The sequence below is a fragment of the Homalodisca vitripennis genome, chromosome 6 (genome assembly GCF_021130785.1).
Source record: "Homalodisca vitripennis isolate AUS2020 chromosome 6, UT_GWSS_2.1, whole genome shotgun sequence".
Taxonomy (NCBI): Eukaryota; Metazoa; Arthropoda; class Insecta; order Hemiptera; family Cicadellidae; genus Homalodisca; species Homalodisca vitripennis.
Window position 1 is genome coordinate 100,054,562 of NC_060212.1, and position 22,938 is coordinate 100,077,499.

Consider the following 22,938-nt stretch of genomic DNA (forward strand, 5'->3'; position numbering starts at 1 on the left):
TTGGCTAAAGAAATGTATTTTAGAAATAAAATTAATGGCTCAAAAAATAATAATAAGCTCTTGTGGAAATATATTGCTGAAATTATGGACACGAATAAAAAAAAGATTCCTTTCCTATTGAACAGTTTCTGGATGGCAAAATTAATATTGAGACAAATGATATAAATAATGTAGCTAACACTTTAAATGAGTACTATGTTAGGGTGGTGCCAACTTAGCCAGTGCTGTGCCTCCCGTGACTGAAGTCGTTATGAATGACGAGGATTACGGGGCGAATTCTTACTTCCAGCTGTAGCCGATATCCGAGGATGTCCTTGCTCGTGTTGTACAAAACCTTAGAGGCGGGTCTGCTCCGGGAGAAGATGGAATCCCGGCTACTCTTATCAAAATGTTTTTTAATTTATTAAAGCTTCCACTTCTACATATTATAAACAATAGTATGTCACAGGGAATTTTCCCACCATCTTTTAAAATAGGTAAAGAAATCCCAATCTATAAGGGAGGCCCAAAAAATCGATGTGTTAGCTTCAGGCCAATAACTTTAACTAGTGTTTTATCTAAATTATTGGAAAAATGTGTTAGAATTCAACTCGAAAAATATTTAAACATCAATAATATTCTTGTACAAAATCAATTCGGTTCCAGAAAAGATAAGAATTTGAATGACGATTTATATTTGCTAACTAAAAGTGTTCATGACACGATTAGCCGTAATAAAAAACCATTATTGATTTTTAAAGATTTAGCTAAAGCTTTTGATACAGTTGTGATAGACAATTATTACTACAAAAATTAAAATATATTGGAATACAAGGGAACTCTTGGAGATGGTTCAAAAGTTATTTGTCCGATCGGTATCAAGTTGTTTCTGTTTTAGGCCATACAAGCGTTCCTCAAAAAATTGAGTATGGGGTTTTGCAAGGCAGTACTCTTGGACCCTTGCTTTTCTTAATTTTTATTAACAATCTAGGAAGATTGACTTTGTGTAAAGGACAGATATTTATTTATGCGGACGACACCGCTTTGTTATTTGAGGGTGAAAGCTGGGAGGAAGTGAGGGATGTGGCTGAGCGCGGTCTACTCACTGTCAAGCGCTGGTTTGATCAATGTCGGCTCACAGTTAATATAGCCAAAACTAAATGTATGCCAATCTCTATACGAGCTGACGGCGACCCTTTTCTTTTTAAGCTACGGTTGCATACTTGTGGTGGCCAGGATGGATGCGTTTTGTGTGAATGTATTGATAGGGTGAGTGAGTATAAATACTTGGGTGTAGTTTTTGATAATCGTTTGAAGTGGTGTAATCACGTAGCTTACATGCGGAATAAACTTCGTAAATTTATCTTTATATTTTGTAATCTGCGTAATATACTTACAATAGATCTTTTAAAAACTGTATATTATGCTTATGTGCAATCAATTCTTCAATATGGTACTTTAGCATGGGGTGGCTGTTTTCAAAATAACCTTGCTCCCTTAGAAGTCGTTCAAAAAACTATTATAAAAATAGCTGTGAAGCGAAATCGTACTTATCCAACCAATTTATTATTTGAAGAATTTAAAGTTTTTAACGTCTCGCAATTATATATCCGAACATTAGTTTTGTACATTTTTCACCATCGAGATTCAATTTTCATTCTCAGTAACCACAGCCATTTTACGCGTTCTTCACTTCATAACGCGGAATTATTATTCCTAGACTCGTTAAAGCCTTTAATTCAACATCATCTCACTATATTGCTCATATAATTTTCTCAAAATTACCATACTTTATAAAAAACCCAAGACCTTGCACTATTAGTACGTACAAAAAATTAGTCAATAAATGGTTAGTAGATGCTGGGCGAGATGGATTTCGTCAGTATTTTTCCTCAATCTACACCTAGATATGATATTTTGATGTATTAAATTTTGTTATATTTTTGTATTACAATCAATGTTAGTCTGAGTGTTTGGTGAGTTTGTACAATCGTTTTGACTGCAGGCCAACGAGGACGTGTGGTGCGTGCATGTGTGCGTGTGCGTGATTGGTGTGTGTGTGTGTGTGTGTGTGTGTGTGTGTGTGTGTGTGTGTTTAGTGTGTGTGCGTGGGTGTGCAGGTGTGGTCCAAGTCTCTCTCTACTTATATCGGCTAATTTTTAATTAAGTCTTTCTGATTGCTCTTTTTTATGTAAGTTACAAGTTTTTATAAATTACATTTTTAAGTCTTCAAATTGTATTTTCTAAATAAGTATATTCCTTTCAAGTTTTAGATTATTTATTAACTAAATTTACTCATGTATTCCATGATCTGGCCTTGTATGGTTTATTTTAGAGGTTAAATCTTCATTTTTCATTTGTTAATGAAAATGTTTTTAATAATGACAATTCATTTCCTTATTTTAATTTAAGTTTTTTGTGTGTTATTGGTAGTGCAGACTGAGGAACTCGTTTCCCCACACACAGGCTGATGCCCATGTGGGGATAAGTTCCTATAAGATATTTGTTATTTATTCTATTTTACTCTGTACATAAATTTTGGAAATCAATAAATCAATCAATCAATCAAAGTAAAGGTGGTACGATCCATAACCTTTACCCATTAGCTATTAATAAGTTATAATTATATTTATAGAGCTAATTATAAATGTGCTGGAAAAATCTTTAATTGTTCATAAAAGTACCAATGTCTCAAGAACGAATCAAGTTATTAAGCAATAGATTCCGACATCTTGCTCTACATATAAAAACATCGAATCATGTATCACAACATCATCTTTAAATGTAAAGCATGTTATCCAATTCCAATATGGCACATCTGAGATGACGGTTAAAAATAGGAATTTATTCAAAATTAAATATTTACTACTGAACATCTGATTAAATTTGGAAAAGAATTCAGAAGAAGTTAAAAAAAATCCTGTATATAAGAGCAGACAATTTAACAACATTTACGAATGTTGGTGATATAGATAGTGCGATTCGAACCCACTCTTGTGGTTAATAAAGGTAATTAATTGAGTATATGTCGAGTGAGTATTGGTGCAATTGCTTGATATAGCAATATAGGAACTCAGTGATAACATTAGAGTAGGCATACTATCATAGCTCTAGCCACGAGTGGTTCGCTTTGTGTAGCCATGTGAACGTTTCTACAGTGGAACTGTCAGATCTATCAATAAAACAGATCTGTATAGCAAAGCAACAGACCTCTCTTGAATTGTTTAATGAAGGAACCTTTTTCAATACAATTCCAACTGATTATCACTATTATTTATCAACCTTCTGCTACTCAATCTTTGGTTAACTCATCGTAGTACACCAACCAGCTCATCTTCTGCTGACTGCAGGTGAATCACCACAGTGAGGATGAAGTGCCTCAAGATTGCAATGGCACTAGATATATGTTTACGCTGTTTGAACAACAATCTTGTTTGATAGCAAGATAATAGCAGCTTCAGCCTAAGAGCTTGCCAAATGTTGCAGTTTAGTTAGACGGGGTTACCGCAAGATAACCGACTCAACGTTGAGTGTGGCTTGTTACATTGGTGGTGGTTCAGAAGTTCCCTTTAAGTCCTTGGTCCCCAGATGAAGGGTCCCAGAGGGCTAATTATCCCTAACTTGTCCTGGTGAAATGTGACTTTAACGATGAAAATACGGTTAGAATTATGTACAAGTTCAAAAATTCCACACCACTGTCGCGTAGTCGGTTTGCTTACAACCGATTTATTCGCTCTGCGACTTTCTCGTCGCCATCACGTTCTCCCAGACAAACAGTGTAAACATGTTTGTTAACGCTCAGCCAAATCCCATGAGTGACATACACCGTGTTTGAACTCAATGTTGCTTTATATGCAAATAAAGCTCCCTGCAAAATTTCATTTCATAAGGTAGTTTGTTCTTCAGATATAGTGAGAACAAACAAACAGATAGAAAGGCAATTAATTTTTTCCCATTCCTTCCAGCCTGACTTTCACGAACTTTCAGCCAACTAGTTTCCGTGCCAAATTTTATATCTAATTTTAAGAATACCGTTTGGAGTTCTGGATAAGTTGAAGTTATTTAAGGAGTTTTTTAGCTTTTTGTTGTTGTTAACATTAATTTGAAACATTCTGATTGACATACTTTCATAAATAGGATGAAGTATGTGGTAAATAATATATCGGCACTGAAGCAGTTGGTATGAGTCATTAAACATAATACCAACAACAAATAGTGTAAGATACATGATTGAAAATAAAGTAAGCAAGACCATACTTAACATACGAGTACTTATTTCTATAGCTAAAAATAAGTATGTTCTGCTTCAAAAAAGAACTATCTTTTTGATCTGAGGAGAACGCAAGTTGTAATTTGCACGCCTTTATGTCATGTTTGACTAGTGAATCCACAATCATTGCTCGAAAGTAAAATTTCATTACAATACATTTAAATTTCATAATTAAATATTTTGTATCAGTAAATGTTATGATATGTATGGTATTAAAGAAATATAGTTATAAAACACATCCAATAATTAACTGTACTGAAGAATTATTGTCGACATAAATTTATTTCATACAACCATTGTGGTCGACATCGGATGTGTATCGTTGGAAACAGCAAAATGTCATGAAATGCAGTAGTAATCAGTCGCCAATGTTTAATATGTAATGAAATCGTTATTCCATCCCAGTCACGTTATTGAGTTTGTCTACTTTCACAGCCCACATCACACCAACAAAACTGAAAATTCAATAAGTGAACAGCTCTTCTGTGGATTTTTTGGTTTGTAAACAAATAGTAAACATTCGTACAACATTCTAAAGTAATTCTTCAATAACAGTTATTTTATTATCCTGATATAATTGTTTAACACAGGGTTTGAATTAATTTAGATTACAAGTATTTATTATACAAAGTATACTTTGTTTGAATAAGCATCATAGTATCCCCCATTTTATAACATAATCAAACGATTTTGTTACAAGAATATAGGAGAATGTTCCAGATAGATGGATCAACCCCCGATAGAAAGATAATATTACCAAATACTCCAGACACCTGATATTAACAAAAAAGGATAATAGGTGAATAGCGCCGTTGGAAAGAGAGCGCTCACTGGTTTGGGTCAGTTTCTTAGATCCGGCCGGCCACCCTTCCATACATGAGCGGTGGATGGACGCTGTGACCCTTCTCCACTTGTCTAGTAGGTTCTGGCATTAGAATGTTCTGGAAGCGCCGATAACAAATAGACTCGTGTGTATTTACATAGTCAATTTAGTTAATAGTGGATAGTGATCGAGTAAATTAGTGACAGTTAGTGAGTTTTGTAAACAAGTGAATTATTTAAAGCCCGTATAGTTTTTAATAGTTATCATATTTAGATTTATTTAAAAAATTAATAAATATTTAGTGGATTCAATATTTGCTGAGGGTTTCATTCAATCACACCCTTAAAAATATAATAATTTTAATTTAAGAATATTGAAACTAATAGTGTAATAATTGAAATAGACAAGCTGTGTGAGCTATAAACTTTTATTTTGCCATAAAACATTGTGTAAGACTTTGTAATGTTTAATATTATTTGTAATTTTCCACGCTCTTTTAGAACAATGTAACCATACAAACTTTCACGACCACACTACATTCTTGTTTCTGTGATAGAAGAAAAAGTCTTGAGCTAGAACCCTTTCTTGAAATTCCATAAGTATTTTAAGGAAATTAGGGCCAGTTAAATTAGTAGCGAGATAAATTTTCATAGACATTTTTATATAGCCTATAATTAGTGCCATAGATTAAAAATGTCATACATCTTGGACCATTAAAGAACCCTTTCGCAGAAAGATTATGTATAGTTTAAACTATAGCATATTTTGTGTTTTAAACTTTACGCGGTATTATTAAATAACTCTAGGAAATTTTGGTTAAAGTAGCTGTTTTGTGAGATATTCTAGTGCATATACTGTATAACACAGTACTGTTGTTGATGTCCTAGAACTCTTTACCAATCTATTCAGGTATTATTTCAAAGACTAACCAAAATATCGGATTCAAGCAGACTAAAACTAATAAATACCATAAAATCTGCCAATATGTTTTCTTTTCACTTATATTTTTTATTTGTGACCGGCTGGTTGTAATAAGTTGAACCTTGGTATATACCTTTATGATTAAAAGACCTAATTACAGTAAAAATATCAATTTCCTACACCTTTTACTTGTGAAAGTATGAACACCTGTCAAACTTTAGACTCAATTTTGTTCGTTATTTATGTTAAATTCATTTTATATTTATACAGGTTAAAATCCATGGGTTTAAAAATTGAGTTATTAATTTGTAATTGTTATAACATTGTCTATTACAATAAAAATGATGTTTTTTTTAATCGGTTTGTGGAAATAGATTTGTGTTCAAACTTGTAAATAAATTTGTATTTAGGCAGGTACGTGAAGTTTTAAATTTTAATGAATTGAAACTTGCTTATTGTCAATCAATGTTATTGGCCGGTATCATAGCTTGGGGTGGAGCCTGTAAATTCGTATTAGAACCTATTAATGTTGTCCAAAGAGCCATTCTTAAGGCTGCCCTGTGAAAAGGTAAACGTTGTGCATCATCTGTACTTTTTAATGATACGGGAGTTTTGGGTGTAAGGCAGCTTTATGTAAAAACATTGGTTTTGAATATGTATAAAAACAATAACACAATTTTTTGATAAACTAAATTAATAGGTACAGAACTCGGATTCATTAAATATCCTAACAGACAGATTACAGATCCTAACAAGCTTTAAATTAACTAATTCTCATTATATAATGAAAATTTTGGTTAGAAAATTTGCCGAGACCATTAAAAGAATGTTATAATATAAAAATTGGGATGTATAAGAAGCTACAGGTTAATTGGCTTACGGGTTTGGGAGGGGAGGCAACAGCGAACGTTATTGCGTCCAATTACAGATAAGAGATTTTTTTACCTAAAGCCCTTGTCCGTTGTACCCACCTAGGCCCGTTAATTTACTTTATTTTCACTCTACTGTACATGGATCAAGGTTTGTGTATATATGTATGTGCGTATGTGTGTGCTTTTTGTATGCTATATATCTCATATATATGATTAAAACTTATCAGCAATGTAGGTCGACCTAATTCTTTCCAACGACTCGTACACACGCACAGACTTGCCTATGTGTGTACTTTTTCCTTATATTTTAAAACTTGTTTATGTTTTAATCGTATTTAAAATATATTATAGTATCATTTAATCTATTATGGAAATGTAGTTTCTTTATTTGAAAATAAATAAGGTTTTTGGGACTGAATTGAATGAATTGAATTGTTGCAGTCAGCACCATCTCGGTCCTCCAGTGAGCCCGAGGAGCTGAGGGGCTCTGTCCACTTGACCTTGACCTATGACCCCGCCGCTGGCATCCTCACCGTCAGGCTCAACGAGGTAAAGACTTAAATTAATATAAAATGTTAATAACTAAGTTATGCCTCACTCGGTTGATAACGCTGTTCCCGCGCCGTCGTGCCGCTGAACGCTATAAAGACCAAAGCCGGATCAGTCGTCCCTCCGGCTTCAGCGCTGAACTATCATTTACTTAATGGACAGCTTCTATTTTGCAATTTACATCCGTTATTTATGGCTTAGTAATGGATTACTTTTCATTCCAAAGGGCTCATTGTTTACCATCTGCCTTTTACAATACAGCAAACAAATTCTCTCAAAGTGACTGTTTCCCTATTTAATGTTTATTTTTGCATACTGCCTTCTTTATATTACATGAAAATAATGTTTGTATACTCGTTTTATGGTGGTTTTAGAGTAATTAAATGCATTAAACAATGCCTCAAAGGAAAGCATTTTACTTGTTCGTTTCATTAAAAAACAGTAGCACAACATGCGATTGAAGATCATCACTTTTCTGTCACAAATGGAGTACTTCAGGAAGCATTTCTGACTACAATAATCTAATTAGTTTTGAAATAATTAAAAGCATTAACAACTAGCTTGTGACTCACAAATCGAATTATTTTACTTTGTTCAACTTAACCATTATTTTAAATGCTAGTAAAAGTAATTTTTCATGTGGTTTATTCTCAAGTTGAATAAAGTTAATGCATATCAAAAACAAATAGTTTTATTTATTATAAACCAATTATTGGAGGAATATTTTTTCACAAACCTCAATAAACTCTAGCAAATCGGTGGGTAAATAATGTTTTCGGATTTTTTTCACTAGTCTAATACACAACAGAGTAACATTAATTTAGATTCAGAAACATATTGACTTAGTCTAAAATAATAAACCAGTAATAATCAGTAATATGCAATAAATATAGTATCTACTTAGGGTATTGAATTCTGAGATCATGTCCAATGACTAGTACATGTAATAAACTTTATCTACTAAAATAATTTATCTAACATTTCTGGATATATAACTAAACTAAACTGGGCTACTATACAAACTTAATTAATGTAAATAAAAGTCATTTTACAGGTGTCTGGTCTTCCGATAATGTTTTATTTTAGTTATTTAACTACGTATGTGAAAGAAACAGCCAATACAAAATAATTGAATCGTAAAAAGTAAGTGCTCTGTTGTGTAGTGGTAGCGCACTCATCCGACAAGTAAGAGACCAGGGTTCGAGTCTCTGCGGAGCAAGAACTTTTATTAATGCAATGTTTATCGTAATTCAGTTACACTGTTGCCATTTATATAAATTTAATGAATGTAAATAAAAGTCGTTTGAAATGTATTTGTTCTTCCGATCACATGTTAGTTTGGTTACTTAAAGGCGTATGTGAAAGACACGGCCAAATAAAAAATAATTTAATCATAAAAAGTAAGGGCTCTGAGCGGTAAGTGCTTGCTCAGTTCGGGTCTGCCGAGGCGTGGCGGAGATGCCCGAACTCTGAGCGAGCTGTAAGATCACTCGGGGTTCGAGTCCCAGCGGCGGAGCAATTACTATTTATATTAGTTTTTTATTGAAACGATATATATATATATATATATTTGTGTATGTATGTATATAAGGAAATACCCTGACTGTTTGAGTGATTCGTGCGTGAACCCCGAGCAAAACTATAAAAGATAGAAACATAAAATTTGGTACACAGAATCGCACTATACAAGTATTGTTCTCTCCGACCTCATGCCTCCAATCCATTGGGCTATAAAGTTGTTTAAATTCCCATAAGAAATGTATTGCAACAATCACAAATTATTAATTGATAAAGGCTCTAAAATCTCATAAACTTTTGTATACAAACATACTAATATCAAAACATTGTAAAATGTTTACTTACTTAATCGCCATTTGAAATGTTTTCACTTTTTTAGAAATTGAAAGCATATAGAGTAAGTTTGAAAGTAACAAATAACAAAAAATTTTCCATAATCACTGTTGTGCTCAAAGTTTTTCATATAATAAATTAAATTGTTTAAGTAAATATATAATTTGATTTGTACATTTCAGCAAATATTTAAAATGTAGTGTTTGATCCGTAGTGTAATGCAAATATCAAAACCAAAATGACTATCTTTTGCTACAGATTTAGACCATTAAAAACCTATCTTAGTTCATTTTTACAGCAGGGGGCTTCTCAGAATTGCGTATGTACGTAGTATATGTTTTCTATCGGGGTAACGAAGCATAATTAATTATGGCACCTTAGAGTGGAAATTTAAACGGACGGAAGTATACACGTTTTAAACTTTGAAGGATTTTTTGATCTACATGTATATTAACTGGGCAACAATAAATTTGACGAAAATATAATTAATTTGAACCAGAAATGATCATACACGGTGCTAAAATAAAAGCCATTCTCAATTTCGCTAAAAAATATGAAATTCTTAATCATGAAACTGAATAATATGCACCTTAAATACTTCCGTTTCAAAATTATACAGAAACCTATAATGAATAGTGCGTTAATTGAAAAACTTAGGACTTTGACTTTAAGATTCGTCCACTCTCGCTTAAAATAGTTCAAATGTTACTAAATTCGTGCAGCCATTCAACCAAATTTCATGGAGTGTTGGAGAGAAATTCGATTTATTTTACAGGTACTTATAAAAATATTTTTACTCTCGGACTCTAGGGTCCAAAAACACCGATCTTTAAACTTAAAACTAAAATGGATCTATTTAACAAGAAATTGTGTGAAAACCCGCGGGTAACTTGCAGTGAATGTATAAACGGAGACCTAGTGGCGCAAACGTACTTCGTTTAGATTTTATAGCAGTTATACATTAATACTATACATTATTAATAGTTATACATTATCGAATTAGATATAATTTCACACCGACATTTTCACCATTATTACATCTTACATCGTTGTGGAGTTATTAGGGTAACTGTGGTTTTATTGATAGATAAAAACAACGAAATCATATAGTTGAGAAATAGTGTACAAATATAGTAAAAACTACTAACCTAACGAAAACTGCACCATAAATTATTCTTGGAAATCATGTATTAATTATTTCTCAGATTTATGTTTTACCTTTATATTATAAGTAAAAAGGTGCACTAATATTTAATTAATTATCATTCTTGTCCTGGACAGTCTTTAGAAGATTTAAGAACGCGTCTCTAATTATGTCTGACAGAAAAGGCCCGTAGAGATTTCGTGTAATATTCCATTACTGAGAGAAAACTTAAAAGAGTTTCCAAAACTGAAAATGAAAGACAAGTAACACAACGTTTATTTATTTTTGGAACATTTGTTTTTTCAGTAACTCAGACTTAAAACATCTAAAAAACATTTTTGTTCAAATAACGATTTTAAGTAGAAAACTTCAGTTACTATTTGGTGTAGTAAACAAGAGTCTCGCCGCTGTAAAACGATTATCTTGGCAAGAACGATTAGATAAGAACGGTAACGTCACTTCTAACCTGGCGAGGGAGATCAATACTACAGTAATGTGTTGTTAAACTAAACAAATCCTTATTTCAAGAGTTTAGACTCTTTGAAGAGACAATATTTTATATAAATTCAATATGTAATGTATTTGTAAATGAACCTGATACGATAAAAAAGGCAATGGTCCTTCAGATTACGAAGGCTACAGATGGAATGAATTCATAATTTGGACATCTTAAAATTACGCAGACTTTCCTGCAAGGATATTGTGTGTGGCACAACAACGGGATTAATTTTTTATGACTGTAAACTTTGTCAATTGAAATTTATTTACATAACGACATATTAAACATTAGCATTTGTTAATGTTAATGTACACGGAAATTAACATCCATATGAAGTAATGGCCATCCAGCGGTGTCAATGTTGGGTATCACATTGTTGTAGCCAGTCACTGAAACAATTTCTAGTACGTCCTAATTTGTTTTGTTCACGATGCCACTAATTTCATCCTTCAAATTTATGTAGCGTGTGGAGTTAATATTTGTAAACTTTTAATGCGAGGAATCCGTACAGAAAAAGGTACTTGTAGTCAGGTCAGGGGATCGTGGTGGGATTTACATATGTATATTATACCTACGGAAGTTATCTACGGAATTTTGTAGACTTCGGACGTGTATGAGCAATTCTGGTTCAGGCTAATAATATTTCAAACGCCAATGTTGAGTTTGCTTTGTTGCTACGACCAAGAAAATCTGTCAAAACGTGTCTATTTATGTCCATTGTAATTTGCTCTTGTCTTACTAATTTTGTTCTACAGTTGTTTTTGCCTTGTTTCCCAATCAAGAATATATAATAAAATTTACAGTAAAAGTTCGATGGTAACTTTTTATTTTATATCCGCACTACAGTATTGATCAAGCACAGCATAATTAATATTTGCTAAAATATACAGCTAAAGCGCATTTTTACTAAGATTTTAATTTTATTATCAGGATATTATTTTACATTGTGCTCAACAGCGGTTGCAGGAAAGGTTTAGATAAGATTGATAGTAAAGGTTTTGTTACTATCAAGCTTACACTGTGCTTGCACTCTAAAAGTGTGCGCAAATTAAATATTATGATTACATTAATTACACACATAGATGTGATGTCATACACAATATTGTAGCACAGAACAGTTTATTGCATTTATCAAAGGCTCTTTCAATTAATATTGTTTCTTTGCTGTAATGCAACTTTAGAGAAGAAGATGGGACTTTCACAACTTTAGAGACCAGTGGAGTATGGCCAGAAGTGATACGTTAACTAAAGACCATATGAATGTCAATGTAAGATTTTATGATGGTCGGTTGAAAGTTTACACGTGAAAGCGTATCAAGAAAAAACTCACTTTGGCATTTATAATATGATTAGGATTTGTAATTTCTATGCTTGGGTAATATGACACAAAGAACAATCGTACAGAAATATGCGCTCATCTAGTGACCACGGCTCCATAGTAGTGATCAACAATTAATGTCATCTGACAGGTGCTGCCTTTAGAAGTAACGGTTGAGTATTAACCATTAAAAAGAATACCAGGTCCTAACATTGTACAAACAGACTAGTGAAGACTGTCCTTAGTTAAACTTTGGTCTGGGAAAACGGACATCTAACATGTGAACTTTTTCGGGTTTTTTTTTTCGGAATGTATTGTCGATTTTCAAGGTAAATTTCCCTAAAGAAGGTGAAATACAATATAGAACAACAGTATTAAAAGTAAGTTTTGAAAAGGCTCTAAGCATACTTATACCTTAGTTAAAATGTTTAATGATATTATAACAATAACTTAGAAATAACATAACAATTAACATTAAAATAACTATAACTAAGAATTTAACACTGTAGCTTTGATCTTATTAGTTATACTGGGAATCAGTCATTCAATGAGTGAGGTTTGGAGATTCTTACAGTTAGTTCTGATGTCCGACGCTAGGGCTGTGCCACTTGTTCGCTACTTCACCTCTCTCTCTCTCTCTCTCTCTCTCTCTCTCTCTCTCTCTCTCTCTCTCTCTCTCTCTCCACAGATCGCAGTCCGAACGCTCATGTTTGCCGTGCCTCAATTTATAGCATTAATTGAGTTATCTGTTGTGTAAATAATGCACTACAAATTTTTATAGTCTTCTTTCAAATATTGCAATCGCTGTTGTGATCAGCATAATGTGTTTCTAGGCTCATGATCTGCAAGCCCGAGACTTCAGTGGAACAGCGGACCCTTACGCCAAGATTCGACTCTTGCCTGACCGAAGTAATGTTTGGCAGACGCGGATACACAAGCGAACTCTCAATCCTGGTACGTTGTACATCACTAGTCTTACCTTACTACTCTGCAGTAACAACTCGAAGATGAAACTTTTATTTGGATTATTACGTAAAGTAATCTAAATTAAAACTGTGGATTTCGTTTAAATATTATTTAACTTTAACAATTTATTTTAGTACTACTGTGTTAATGATACCAATAATAATAACACACGGTTTAATTTGGGTTTAATGGAGGCTTTGCAAGCTCAATCATTGTTAATCGTATTTAAGATCTGTCTAATTCTGTGTGGTTTATCCACAACTGTTTTTATTTAACTTCCAGAACACTGATACACTTTATGTAGTATTGTGGTAACAGTACCTGATATCTGGAATGGTAATTATAGAAATTCCAGTCTCTGTACTCCGTTATGCCTGGCTGATGCCAGGAAGATTGTTTCGAACATTTGATGTCGCTTGTAACACCATCATCAACAGTGAAACGTCTCCTAGCATAATTGAGATAAGAGAAGGTCTTTGTAAGAGAACTCCATCTCTGCCAACTATTCTGCTTGCTGGCTTCATGCCATATGTCCATGTTTACAGGTGGACCTGACGTAAACAGGGGAAATCGTCATTCTTGTACAATTTATTATATATTAGGCGTTACCCGCGGCTTCGCCCGCAATTCTTAAAATAAAAATCTGTAGCTTATCTAGTCAAAGCACTTATAATGTAATATAATGGTCCCCTATGAAATTTTTTAAACGTAAGTAGGCAGACGATTAGGTATGAATTATTTCACCGTTGATGATAAGATGACCAGAGGTTGGGGGACTAACCCTTATATCTCGTTTGAGCGTATAGGAGCATTTCTGGTTCAAATGAATTATATTTCTGATGCTACAACTGAGTTTTCATTGCTGCCCCGCTTAAGAAGATTTATACATAGGTTTTAAAAACCTACTTTATTAAAAAAAAAATCAACTTTGTTACAACTCCTGTAATCTACTTCCGGTGTAATATATTACCAGTGCCGTAGTTAAGTTTGCCTCTTTGTTCCGATGAAAGAAATATAATTACCTACTTAGGAATGAAAAGCCTGCCTCGGTCAAAAAGCGTCTACTTCCGGGCGTTTAAATTCACTTCTAGTCTAATGTACTTACGGTGTCAAATTTGACTTCTTATTTATTGACTCGATCAAGTATAAAACAGGATATATGGGTGTGTGAGAGTGTGTGTATAAATTATGAATCCTACTCCTGTCAAAAAGCGTTGTTATCCGTTCTAAGATATTTACAGTGCCATACTAAAATTTGCCACGATGAATGGAATATATGTAAACACTTAGGACTGAGAAACCTATTCCTGTCAAAAAGGCCCTACTTACGTCTCTTGCAATCTTCTTTCGGTCTAAGATATATTCAGCGCCATAACTGAGTTTGACTTTTTGTCAAGTTACAGAAGAAATACATACATACTTAGTCCTAAGAAATCCACTACGGTCAAAATCATCGACAAGTTCTAAAAACATCTAAGATCGAAGATTTATGTTACTGTTTTGATGACCAAGAGATTAACAGTTGGATCATAGCTCGTTAAGAAATGTCTATCTCTCAAACATGGATGGGAAAACTTTTTCTTTTAGCGTCAATAACAGCAATGAAAACAGAAGAAAGAAAAAATCGAGCCAATCTTCTTCACCAAACGTGCTTTATTTAAAGCCTAATGACATTAAATATCTGAAGAAAACTTTGATTAAAACTAACTCTTGTTCATTGCCTGAAACTCTTGTACTGCAAATCGGGCAAAACTTTTCTTATCAGACTTTCAAACATGCAATCATCAAACTTTATTAAGAGCATGTTCCTTATTAAACTTTGTTATTGTGCTACCAAGATATAAGCAACACAGCCCATCCTTAATCAGAAGTGTACTAAAAATGAAACTGGACAGGAAATACAGACACAAAAGTATTGGATGTATTAATACGATTGTCATTTTATTCAAAATAAATAAATAGATTTTACTTAATGTTGTACAGTACCTTGTCTATAGAGTTAGGGGGGTTTAACAAATTATCCCTAACATTATTTTTTAAGTATGGTCTTTATGGTTTTCAAGCACTTATCACCAGTAAGAAAATGCGTGATAATCATGTTAGTCTTAAATTTCTAACACTCTCCTTCATGACTTTCAATTTGGATTCCGGGAAAATAAAAACATACATTCCGCCTTGTACACCTTTCTCAATGAGGTCACCACTTCTGTGACCTGTCCAAGGCTTTCGTGTGTGTAAATCATTCTCTTCTTATAAACAAGCTATCTTTCTGTGGTGTGCAGAGCAAAGCAAAAGAATGGATCTCCTCTTATCTATAAAACCGCCAACAAAAGGTCGCCATTGGAGAATAACCTATTTCTTCAAAATATCTTAATGTTCTACATGGAGTTCCACAAGGGTCTATATTAGGGCCACTTTTATTTCCGATCTATGTAAATTACCTTCCAAAATGTCTATCAAATTGTACTCTTATTTCATACGCTGATGATACCACCACCTTTATTAAGATTTCGAATAGGATGCAACTACTTCATCATCTTGCATCAGAAATTACAGAAGTGAAAGAGTGGTTCAGCAATAATGGCTTGCTTCTAAATACAGAAAAGACATTCGCAATAAATTTTCATTCCAACTATCAAAGTGCTAGAGTGGATGATTCCTACCTGCAGCCACTGGCCAACAATACTCCGATAGCAAAGTTTCTGGGCCTCCAGATTGAGGGCAGTGTCACCTGGAGAGCTCACGTGAGAAAACTTTCAAACACCTTAAATAGAGCCCATTATGCCATTCTCACATTATCAAAAATCGCAGACCTAATTTTGATGGTTCATAATGCCTATGTATATTCTCATCTTCTCCATGGTATTATGTTTTGGGGTCTTCACACCAGAGTCACACCATTTTTAAAATTCAAAAAAGAATAATTCGTGTAATTGCTAATGCCACATCATGCAAACCTCTTTTTTCAAAATTCAACATACTTCCGCTCCCATGCATATATATCTATCAAACACTATCATTTGTAAAACAGAACCGTCTCAGTTTCCCCCAAAGCTTTCACACTCAATCATCCTACCTTAAAAGAGAGAAATAATATGATCCTTCCACTTCATAACACATCTTCTTACGAAAAAACACCTGGCTATATGGAAAGAAAACTTTAAAATAAACTCCCAATATTCCTTAAAAGCGAACCCCCAATAAAATCTTCAGAAAGAGGCTCCGTGAGCTCTTCATGGATGGCATATTCTACTCAGTAGACGAATTTCTTCGATGACGCTGGTGCGGCTTTCCGGTACATCGAATGCCATACCTGAAGTTTGTAAAAATTTTCCAAATATGTACAATTTGTTAAGTTTATTGTTAAGATAATTATTATTGTTAAGTTTGTCTAAATTTTATATTTATTACTTAATTCCATAATATTCCATTACTTTTATCTGTTGCATATTTATTTAGTATCACGAACAGGTGGTTAGTTCTCCTCAATCTACATACCCACTTGTACACAAGTAATGTACGAGAGATAATTTGACAACAAATCTGAGTCAGTGTTGTTACTATGTGATTAACGAATGTACCGTATGTGGGGCATTGCAGTGTTCGACGAGGACTTCGTGTTCGAAGTGAGGCCGGCCGCGCTGGGCAGACGCTCGCTAGAGATAATCCTGTACGACTTCGACGCCTACTCTCGCCACCACAGCATAGGCGGTGTGAAACTTCCCTTGGCCAACATTGACCTCTCGGACAAGGTGACGCTGTGGAAGGGTCTGGGACCGTGCTCGGAGCAAGACTCTAAGGTAATATAAGAAGAATTAAAGTACTTCAAGATTAAGTGTTTGTGTAAAAGGAGGATATTTTATGCTAGAATGATTGTCCTTATATCCTTGGTTTTAAAGATACATTTGGTTATAAAAGTAAAGCAATGTATTAATGGTTCTTACTAAAGAAGATATTATTTATATGAATTTAATACTGTTATGTTTGGTTGAAATAAATGTTATGCTAGTTTTTTTTTGTTCTCTTAGTACAAGAAGCTCATAAATTGCACTTAGTCCTGTAAAAACCTTTGCGCTGCTTCCGGAGGGACAGGATATTCAGGGTGGGTAAGGTTAGGGATAGGGGCCGCATACTATCGAGATCCATGAAGAAGAATTATGGCACTAATCTCTAGTCATGTCCCTTCGGAAGAAGGAAAAGCCAGCTCTGAATCAGGCTCTCCAGTTAAAGTAGGCAGGGGAAGCACACTCTTGTTGAGGCTAGCAAGAACCTCTGAGGTTAGGGAACAAACCCACCAACTCCAACAGTCATCTCCCATAGTAGACTAAACCTATCGAAATTTCCCTTGAACCCCAGAATCTCGACATTTGCGGTTAGTGATGTGCCGCTCCTGGACATCCATAAGGTTGCCCAGATTGAAGTGACACATCGGTTTTTGCTGTGCTTAGTGGTGGGCTCAACTGGAAGGTTGACTAGCCAGAAGTGATCCCAGCTGGGTATGTTATGCTAGTTATTCAATAGTGTATATTACCTATAACCCAGTTTCTTATTACGACTTGACAACACAGAGCACTAGCTAAGCGAGTTGACTAGTTGTCACAAGAAGGTAACAGCGAGCACAAATTCGATAAGGTAACTCAGAGCATCTTTAGTTGCGATCCATTTTACTCTCTCCAACCCTTAACGGAAATATCTTTTCTCGATAGAATTTAAATATCACGTGTTATACATGCTTTAGCTTCAAGATTTGAGAAGTCCTGGCGATCTTATTAAGGTAGATGCCTATAATCAGATGCTTTTCAGAGGAACACCCTATAATACCTCATAGATAATTGACAATAGTGAGAGAAGCGATGTACGTCGCTCGAATGATCCCAAATCATCAAACTTTGAATCGAGAGACATATTTCATTTTGTGCCCTTCGAGCAACACGAGCGAAGTGGGTATTTTTTTCTATTTCAATAGTATGTAGCTGCTAAACATAAGTAGGCGTATTGATACAGAAGACGTAGCAGTTGTGTTTGCAGTTTCACTGTGGATATGAAACTGTAGCAAATGTTTCAAGAGGGTTTAAAGAGCTCCAAATAAGACACTCGAAGCCCCAGAACAAAGAGTGACTCAAGGGAACGCTGTGGTTGGCTTCAATAGCTGTGTTTATATTGAGATAAGTAGACGTATTGAAACAGAAGACATAGCAGTTGTGTTTGCAGTTTCACTGTGGATATGAAACTGTAGCAAATGTTACAAGAGGGTTTAAAGAGCTCCAAATAAAGACACTCGAAGCCCCAGAACAAAGAGTGACTCAAGGGAACGCTGTGGTTGGCTTCAATGGCTGTGTTTATATTGAGAAACTTTACTTTACAGACTTAACCATCCCCTCTGTCTCTCAGGAAAATTTATAGTTTTTGTAGTGTTTTTGTTTGTGTTTTGTCATTATGTTTTTGTTTTACATACAGAATATTGTTTGAATATGTATGTTCAATAATTCGAGTTAGTGAGTTACCAAAAAGGTTTGGTTAAATTTATATGTGATAAAATACAATCATTGGAAAACTAGTTTTAATTTTAAAATCTTAGCGTGCTGTTACTTGTAATGTAGATTACTGTTTATTTTTTGTCATAATTAGCAATCAAACTTTTTTAATTCTCTAAATAAACATTGATATGTAAACAAGTTGACAAATTATTAACTGGTATTAGTTCATTGTAAATAGCTTTCTATCTAATACGAATTCGGTGGGGTTCTAATTAAAGCAAAATGAAAATTATAATATTGTTAGAAACAATTCAATTGAACTACGAAAGACGGCGTTTGATAAATTATTACCGTATACATACAAAATTATCGACCTATGAAAGGAATCATTAATAAAGTTATATCTATAAATTCTTATATAAAAATTTGTTAACAATTTTTAAGATGATCTCGGTAATTTTTTTGATTTCGGATGTTTTAAGTATAACAATGAATGACAATGGATGACAATGAATGACACTGTATAACAGCTTTTACCGGAATCAAAAATGAAACTGAAAGAAGAACATGAGAAAATTTTTTACAACGAAGGTAGTTATGTAAGCTTTTGTGAATTAAATCGAAATATCTAACAAGTACAAGGATTGTTCTTTTAATTCCAATTTAATTTGAAATTACTGAACTTCTAACTGCTGATTTGAGATTCTCCTCTCTATCTACTATAACAAATATAATTAATTAGTTTTTGAACTTGATAATTAAAAGTTTTCTCATAATATCTGATTTTACTCATAATCATGTTACACTTTTATTCAACCAATTATTATATTGACTGCAATGTCACGAATAACAGCATTGTATTATCCCAGGCTGAACTGGGGGAGCTGATGGTGTCTCTGGCATACTTGTCTTCAGCGGAGAGACTCACAGTGGTTGTCATTAAGGCTAGGAACCTGAGAGTGGTGGATGATACTCGCTCTTCCTCAGGTAATCCTCGTTTGGTTATAATTGTTTTGTTTTTTTCAAATAAGACTCTATTTTCTAGTTGCCTTCATTCAAGCGTGCCCGACATACGGCGTCTTCAATACTTATGAGCTTGTCTTTCAACGAATTAGTTCTCCATCATCCATTGACCTCACACAATACTTCCATATTACATCTAAATCTATACGTACGGAAATAATTAACTAACAATCGTACTCTTCGTTGCCATATTATTCGTCAGAGTATAGTAACAGCACAGTGTTTCAAAATCTAACAAACTATTATTATGATGCTTTTAATAATATTGTATAAGGTAATTAAAATATTTTTAAAAAATCTATAAGGCCTTCTAATATTATAATACATTATTGTGTAGTTAAATAACAGGCAATTAATTAAATTATTAAGAATCCAATAAAATCTTCTTGAAACCGACTTGCTGCCCGCTCGTCTGTTAGAAAATTTAAAAGTGGGCACAGACAGGTCATCCTGATCCAAGGAAGCGCCTTATTGATTTTAAGGTCAAAAGCCCAAAGGGCAGTCCGTATGTCTGATTGTCAGTGTGCCTTTATGTACGGTAGAAAGGTTCTAGAGACTTGAAACTTGGAACATAAGTTCTTCTTGGACAAAAGAAAAGTTCTATTTACTTTAAGGGCATGACAAAGCTCACCCGTCTGTCTTTCCATGTGCTCGTATGTGCGTTGGAAAGGTTCTAGAGACTTGAAACTTGGAACATAAGGTCTTCGTGGACAAAATAAGAGTTCTATTTACTTTAAGGGCATGACAAAGTTCACCCGTCTGTCTGCCCGTCTATGCACTACCTCTTTCGTTATTCTGTTACGTTCTTCGATTGACCTTTGTGTCAGTTTATTCTTTCATCCAATAGTATCTTGAGCAATCTAATATTTATTGCACATTTCATGGAAATATAATAACGATAAAGGGCTTTGATTCATCCAAGAAACACTTTTGCCCTCCGATCGTTTGTATATCCTAATGTTCGATAAATCTAATGTTATAACTCGTGATGTATTTTACAGATCCTTACGTGAAAGTGTCACTAATACACAACGGGCGCCGACTGAAGAGAAAAAAGACCAGTGTGCACCGCAACACGGTCAGTCCGGTGTTTAACGAGGCGCTGACCTTCGACATCGTGAAGGAAGCGCTGAGCAAGAGTCGTCTGGAGTTCTGCGTGATGCACGACAGCCTCCTGGGTCCCAGCGAGTCCCTTGGGAGAGCCATGGTCAGCGCGGACACGGAGAAACAGTTCTTCAGCCAGATGTTGAACAGCAAAACGGCGACAGCGCAGTGGCTAGCTCTATCTGACCCAGAGTGAACAATGACATCATCGACTGAAGGTTCAGCACACTGTTATTGTCCCAAACCAGTATCAGGTTACACTTCTGTAACCCATCAGTTTGGTTACAGAAGTGGAGGTATGTACCATGTATTTGTCGACGATTTGAATCACTCCTCACATGAGATTTAATGTGTAAAGGCATGTTTTTGAGAGGTGTAAGGACTCATTAGTGTTCTGATATCTAGGAAATTATTTACTCCTAAAAAATGAAAAACTATCAACAATGACTCTTGAACAGTGCTTTGTTGCCCTTGTGATCTAAATCGATCTGAATTGTTCTGTAAACAAATGGATAAGTTGACACAGTTGACAGTGTTAACAGGAAAATGTTGTAATTGTTAATCAAACAAATATTTTAACGTTTGAGAGAACTGTTGTAAATTTAAAGATCACAATGGCAGTACAGTCTGTCCAACTAGACCGAATGAACTGTAGGATCAATTGAAATTGAAAATAGTATATTATATATTTTATACATAGTTTTATACGAAAACAAGACAAACAATGCGTTATCCACATTAGCCACTCACAGATATATCAGAATCATCATATATAGTTTGGTTAATATTCTCGTGAAAGTGTTTAAGCATTTGTTGTATTTTGTGGGAATATGATTGTAAAATAAGTGTACAGTAGGCTGCGTGTAGCTGTACGCGCAACCTTGGCCTGTGAGGGTGAACTAAGTGCGTTTCTATAAACATCGACTACTGTTACATCGCCGCCGAGCCGCTTATCTCGCTGCTAGTTAGCCAGCCAGACCTTGGTGACGCGGTCAGTTACACGCTGCCAACTCTACACTACTCTAATATTGTTTCTTGTTCTTTGTCAGTTAATGTTGATTACTAAATTTTAAAATGTTTCCTTAAATGTGTATTACTTGGCTTCTAAAAGTAAAAAGTGCTTCATATCACAAAAAAATACAGCTAGAGACATTGCAGTCACTTGTAATGTAACAAATAATTTTACCGAAATGTACACCATAACTTAAAATTATATTTAATGACATTATTTGCGTAAGTTAATGTTACCAATGCAATCATATATTTATTGATGTCTCGATCCTAAAATCGCTGAATTTCAATAATTTTTACATTTATCCTCATTAATTATTTTGAGTGTGTGTACATACATTTTCATAAATTTGAGCTAATTAGTATTGTTTTGTATTATAACTAAGTTTGTGAGCATAAATATGTATATAGCCAATATGCATAAGAACCAATGATTTACAAGTATTGTTTTTATTACTGTAGAGAAATCAGTTTTATCATTAGTGATATTACATCCAACATTAGTATTTATTTTATGTATCGTGTAATATAAATATATTTATTCTATCATCATTTTAGTTCATATTTCAGATGTCATAACGCGAAAAGAAAAATATTGCCTTAACATGATCAATTATTTATTTTAGTTTTAATTGTGACCAAGAAAATATTCTCAGATATTATATATAAACTCAGAAGTACTTTATCTGTTGTCTGTTAATGTTTCAATAAATAAATGTCTATTTATTTTGAAGGAGATTTTAACTGTTGCATTATTTATTTTCTATTCCCTACAATTTCAAGGCTACTCCGGAAATTTCAGCTCTTTTTAACGTGTGTTTATTTCCACATGTCTATGTAACTTGAATCGAAGACGAAAATTCAATACTACATTAAGTAACAACAATTTATGGCATTCATTCTTTTGGTTTTAGACCTTTTCTCTAAAGATATGCAGTTGTATATAAAACAAACGTAAATGAATAATTAAATTTACTTTACATATACAATTATTCTATTATATTTATATGTTAAAAACTTTACCTATATCTGCTTTAATGTTGGCTAAAATATTGAGGATTTATATCAAAATTTATTTAGTAAATTATTGAAAACCCACCAAAAGCAATGAAAAAGTATATGGACAATATT

The 22,938-nt window shown here is 33.9% G+C and overlaps 1 protein-coding gene across 1 annotated transcript in view; it reads left to right on the forward strand.

The window, feature by feature from the left end:
• LOC124364644 (synaptotagmin-5) overlaps window positions 1–22,545 on the forward strand; it is a 112,120-nt gene extending 89,575 nt beyond the window's left edge. The window contains exons 5-9 of the mRNA XM_046820273.1: window positions 7,307–7,414; window positions 13,060–13,180; window positions 16,793–16,992; window positions 19,539–19,656; window positions 20,694–22,545. Of these exons, the coding sequence (XP_046676229.1) occupies window positions 7,307–7,414; window positions 13,060–13,180; window positions 16,793–16,992; window positions 19,539–19,656; window positions 20,694–20,992 (846 nt within the window). The 3' untranslated portion in view covers window positions 20,993–22,545. The remainder of the gene's footprint in view (window positions 1–7,306; window positions 7,415–13,059; window positions 13,181–16,792; window positions 16,993–19,538; window positions 19,657–20,693) is intronic.
• Window positions 22,546–22,938: the final 393 nt, after the last annotated feature.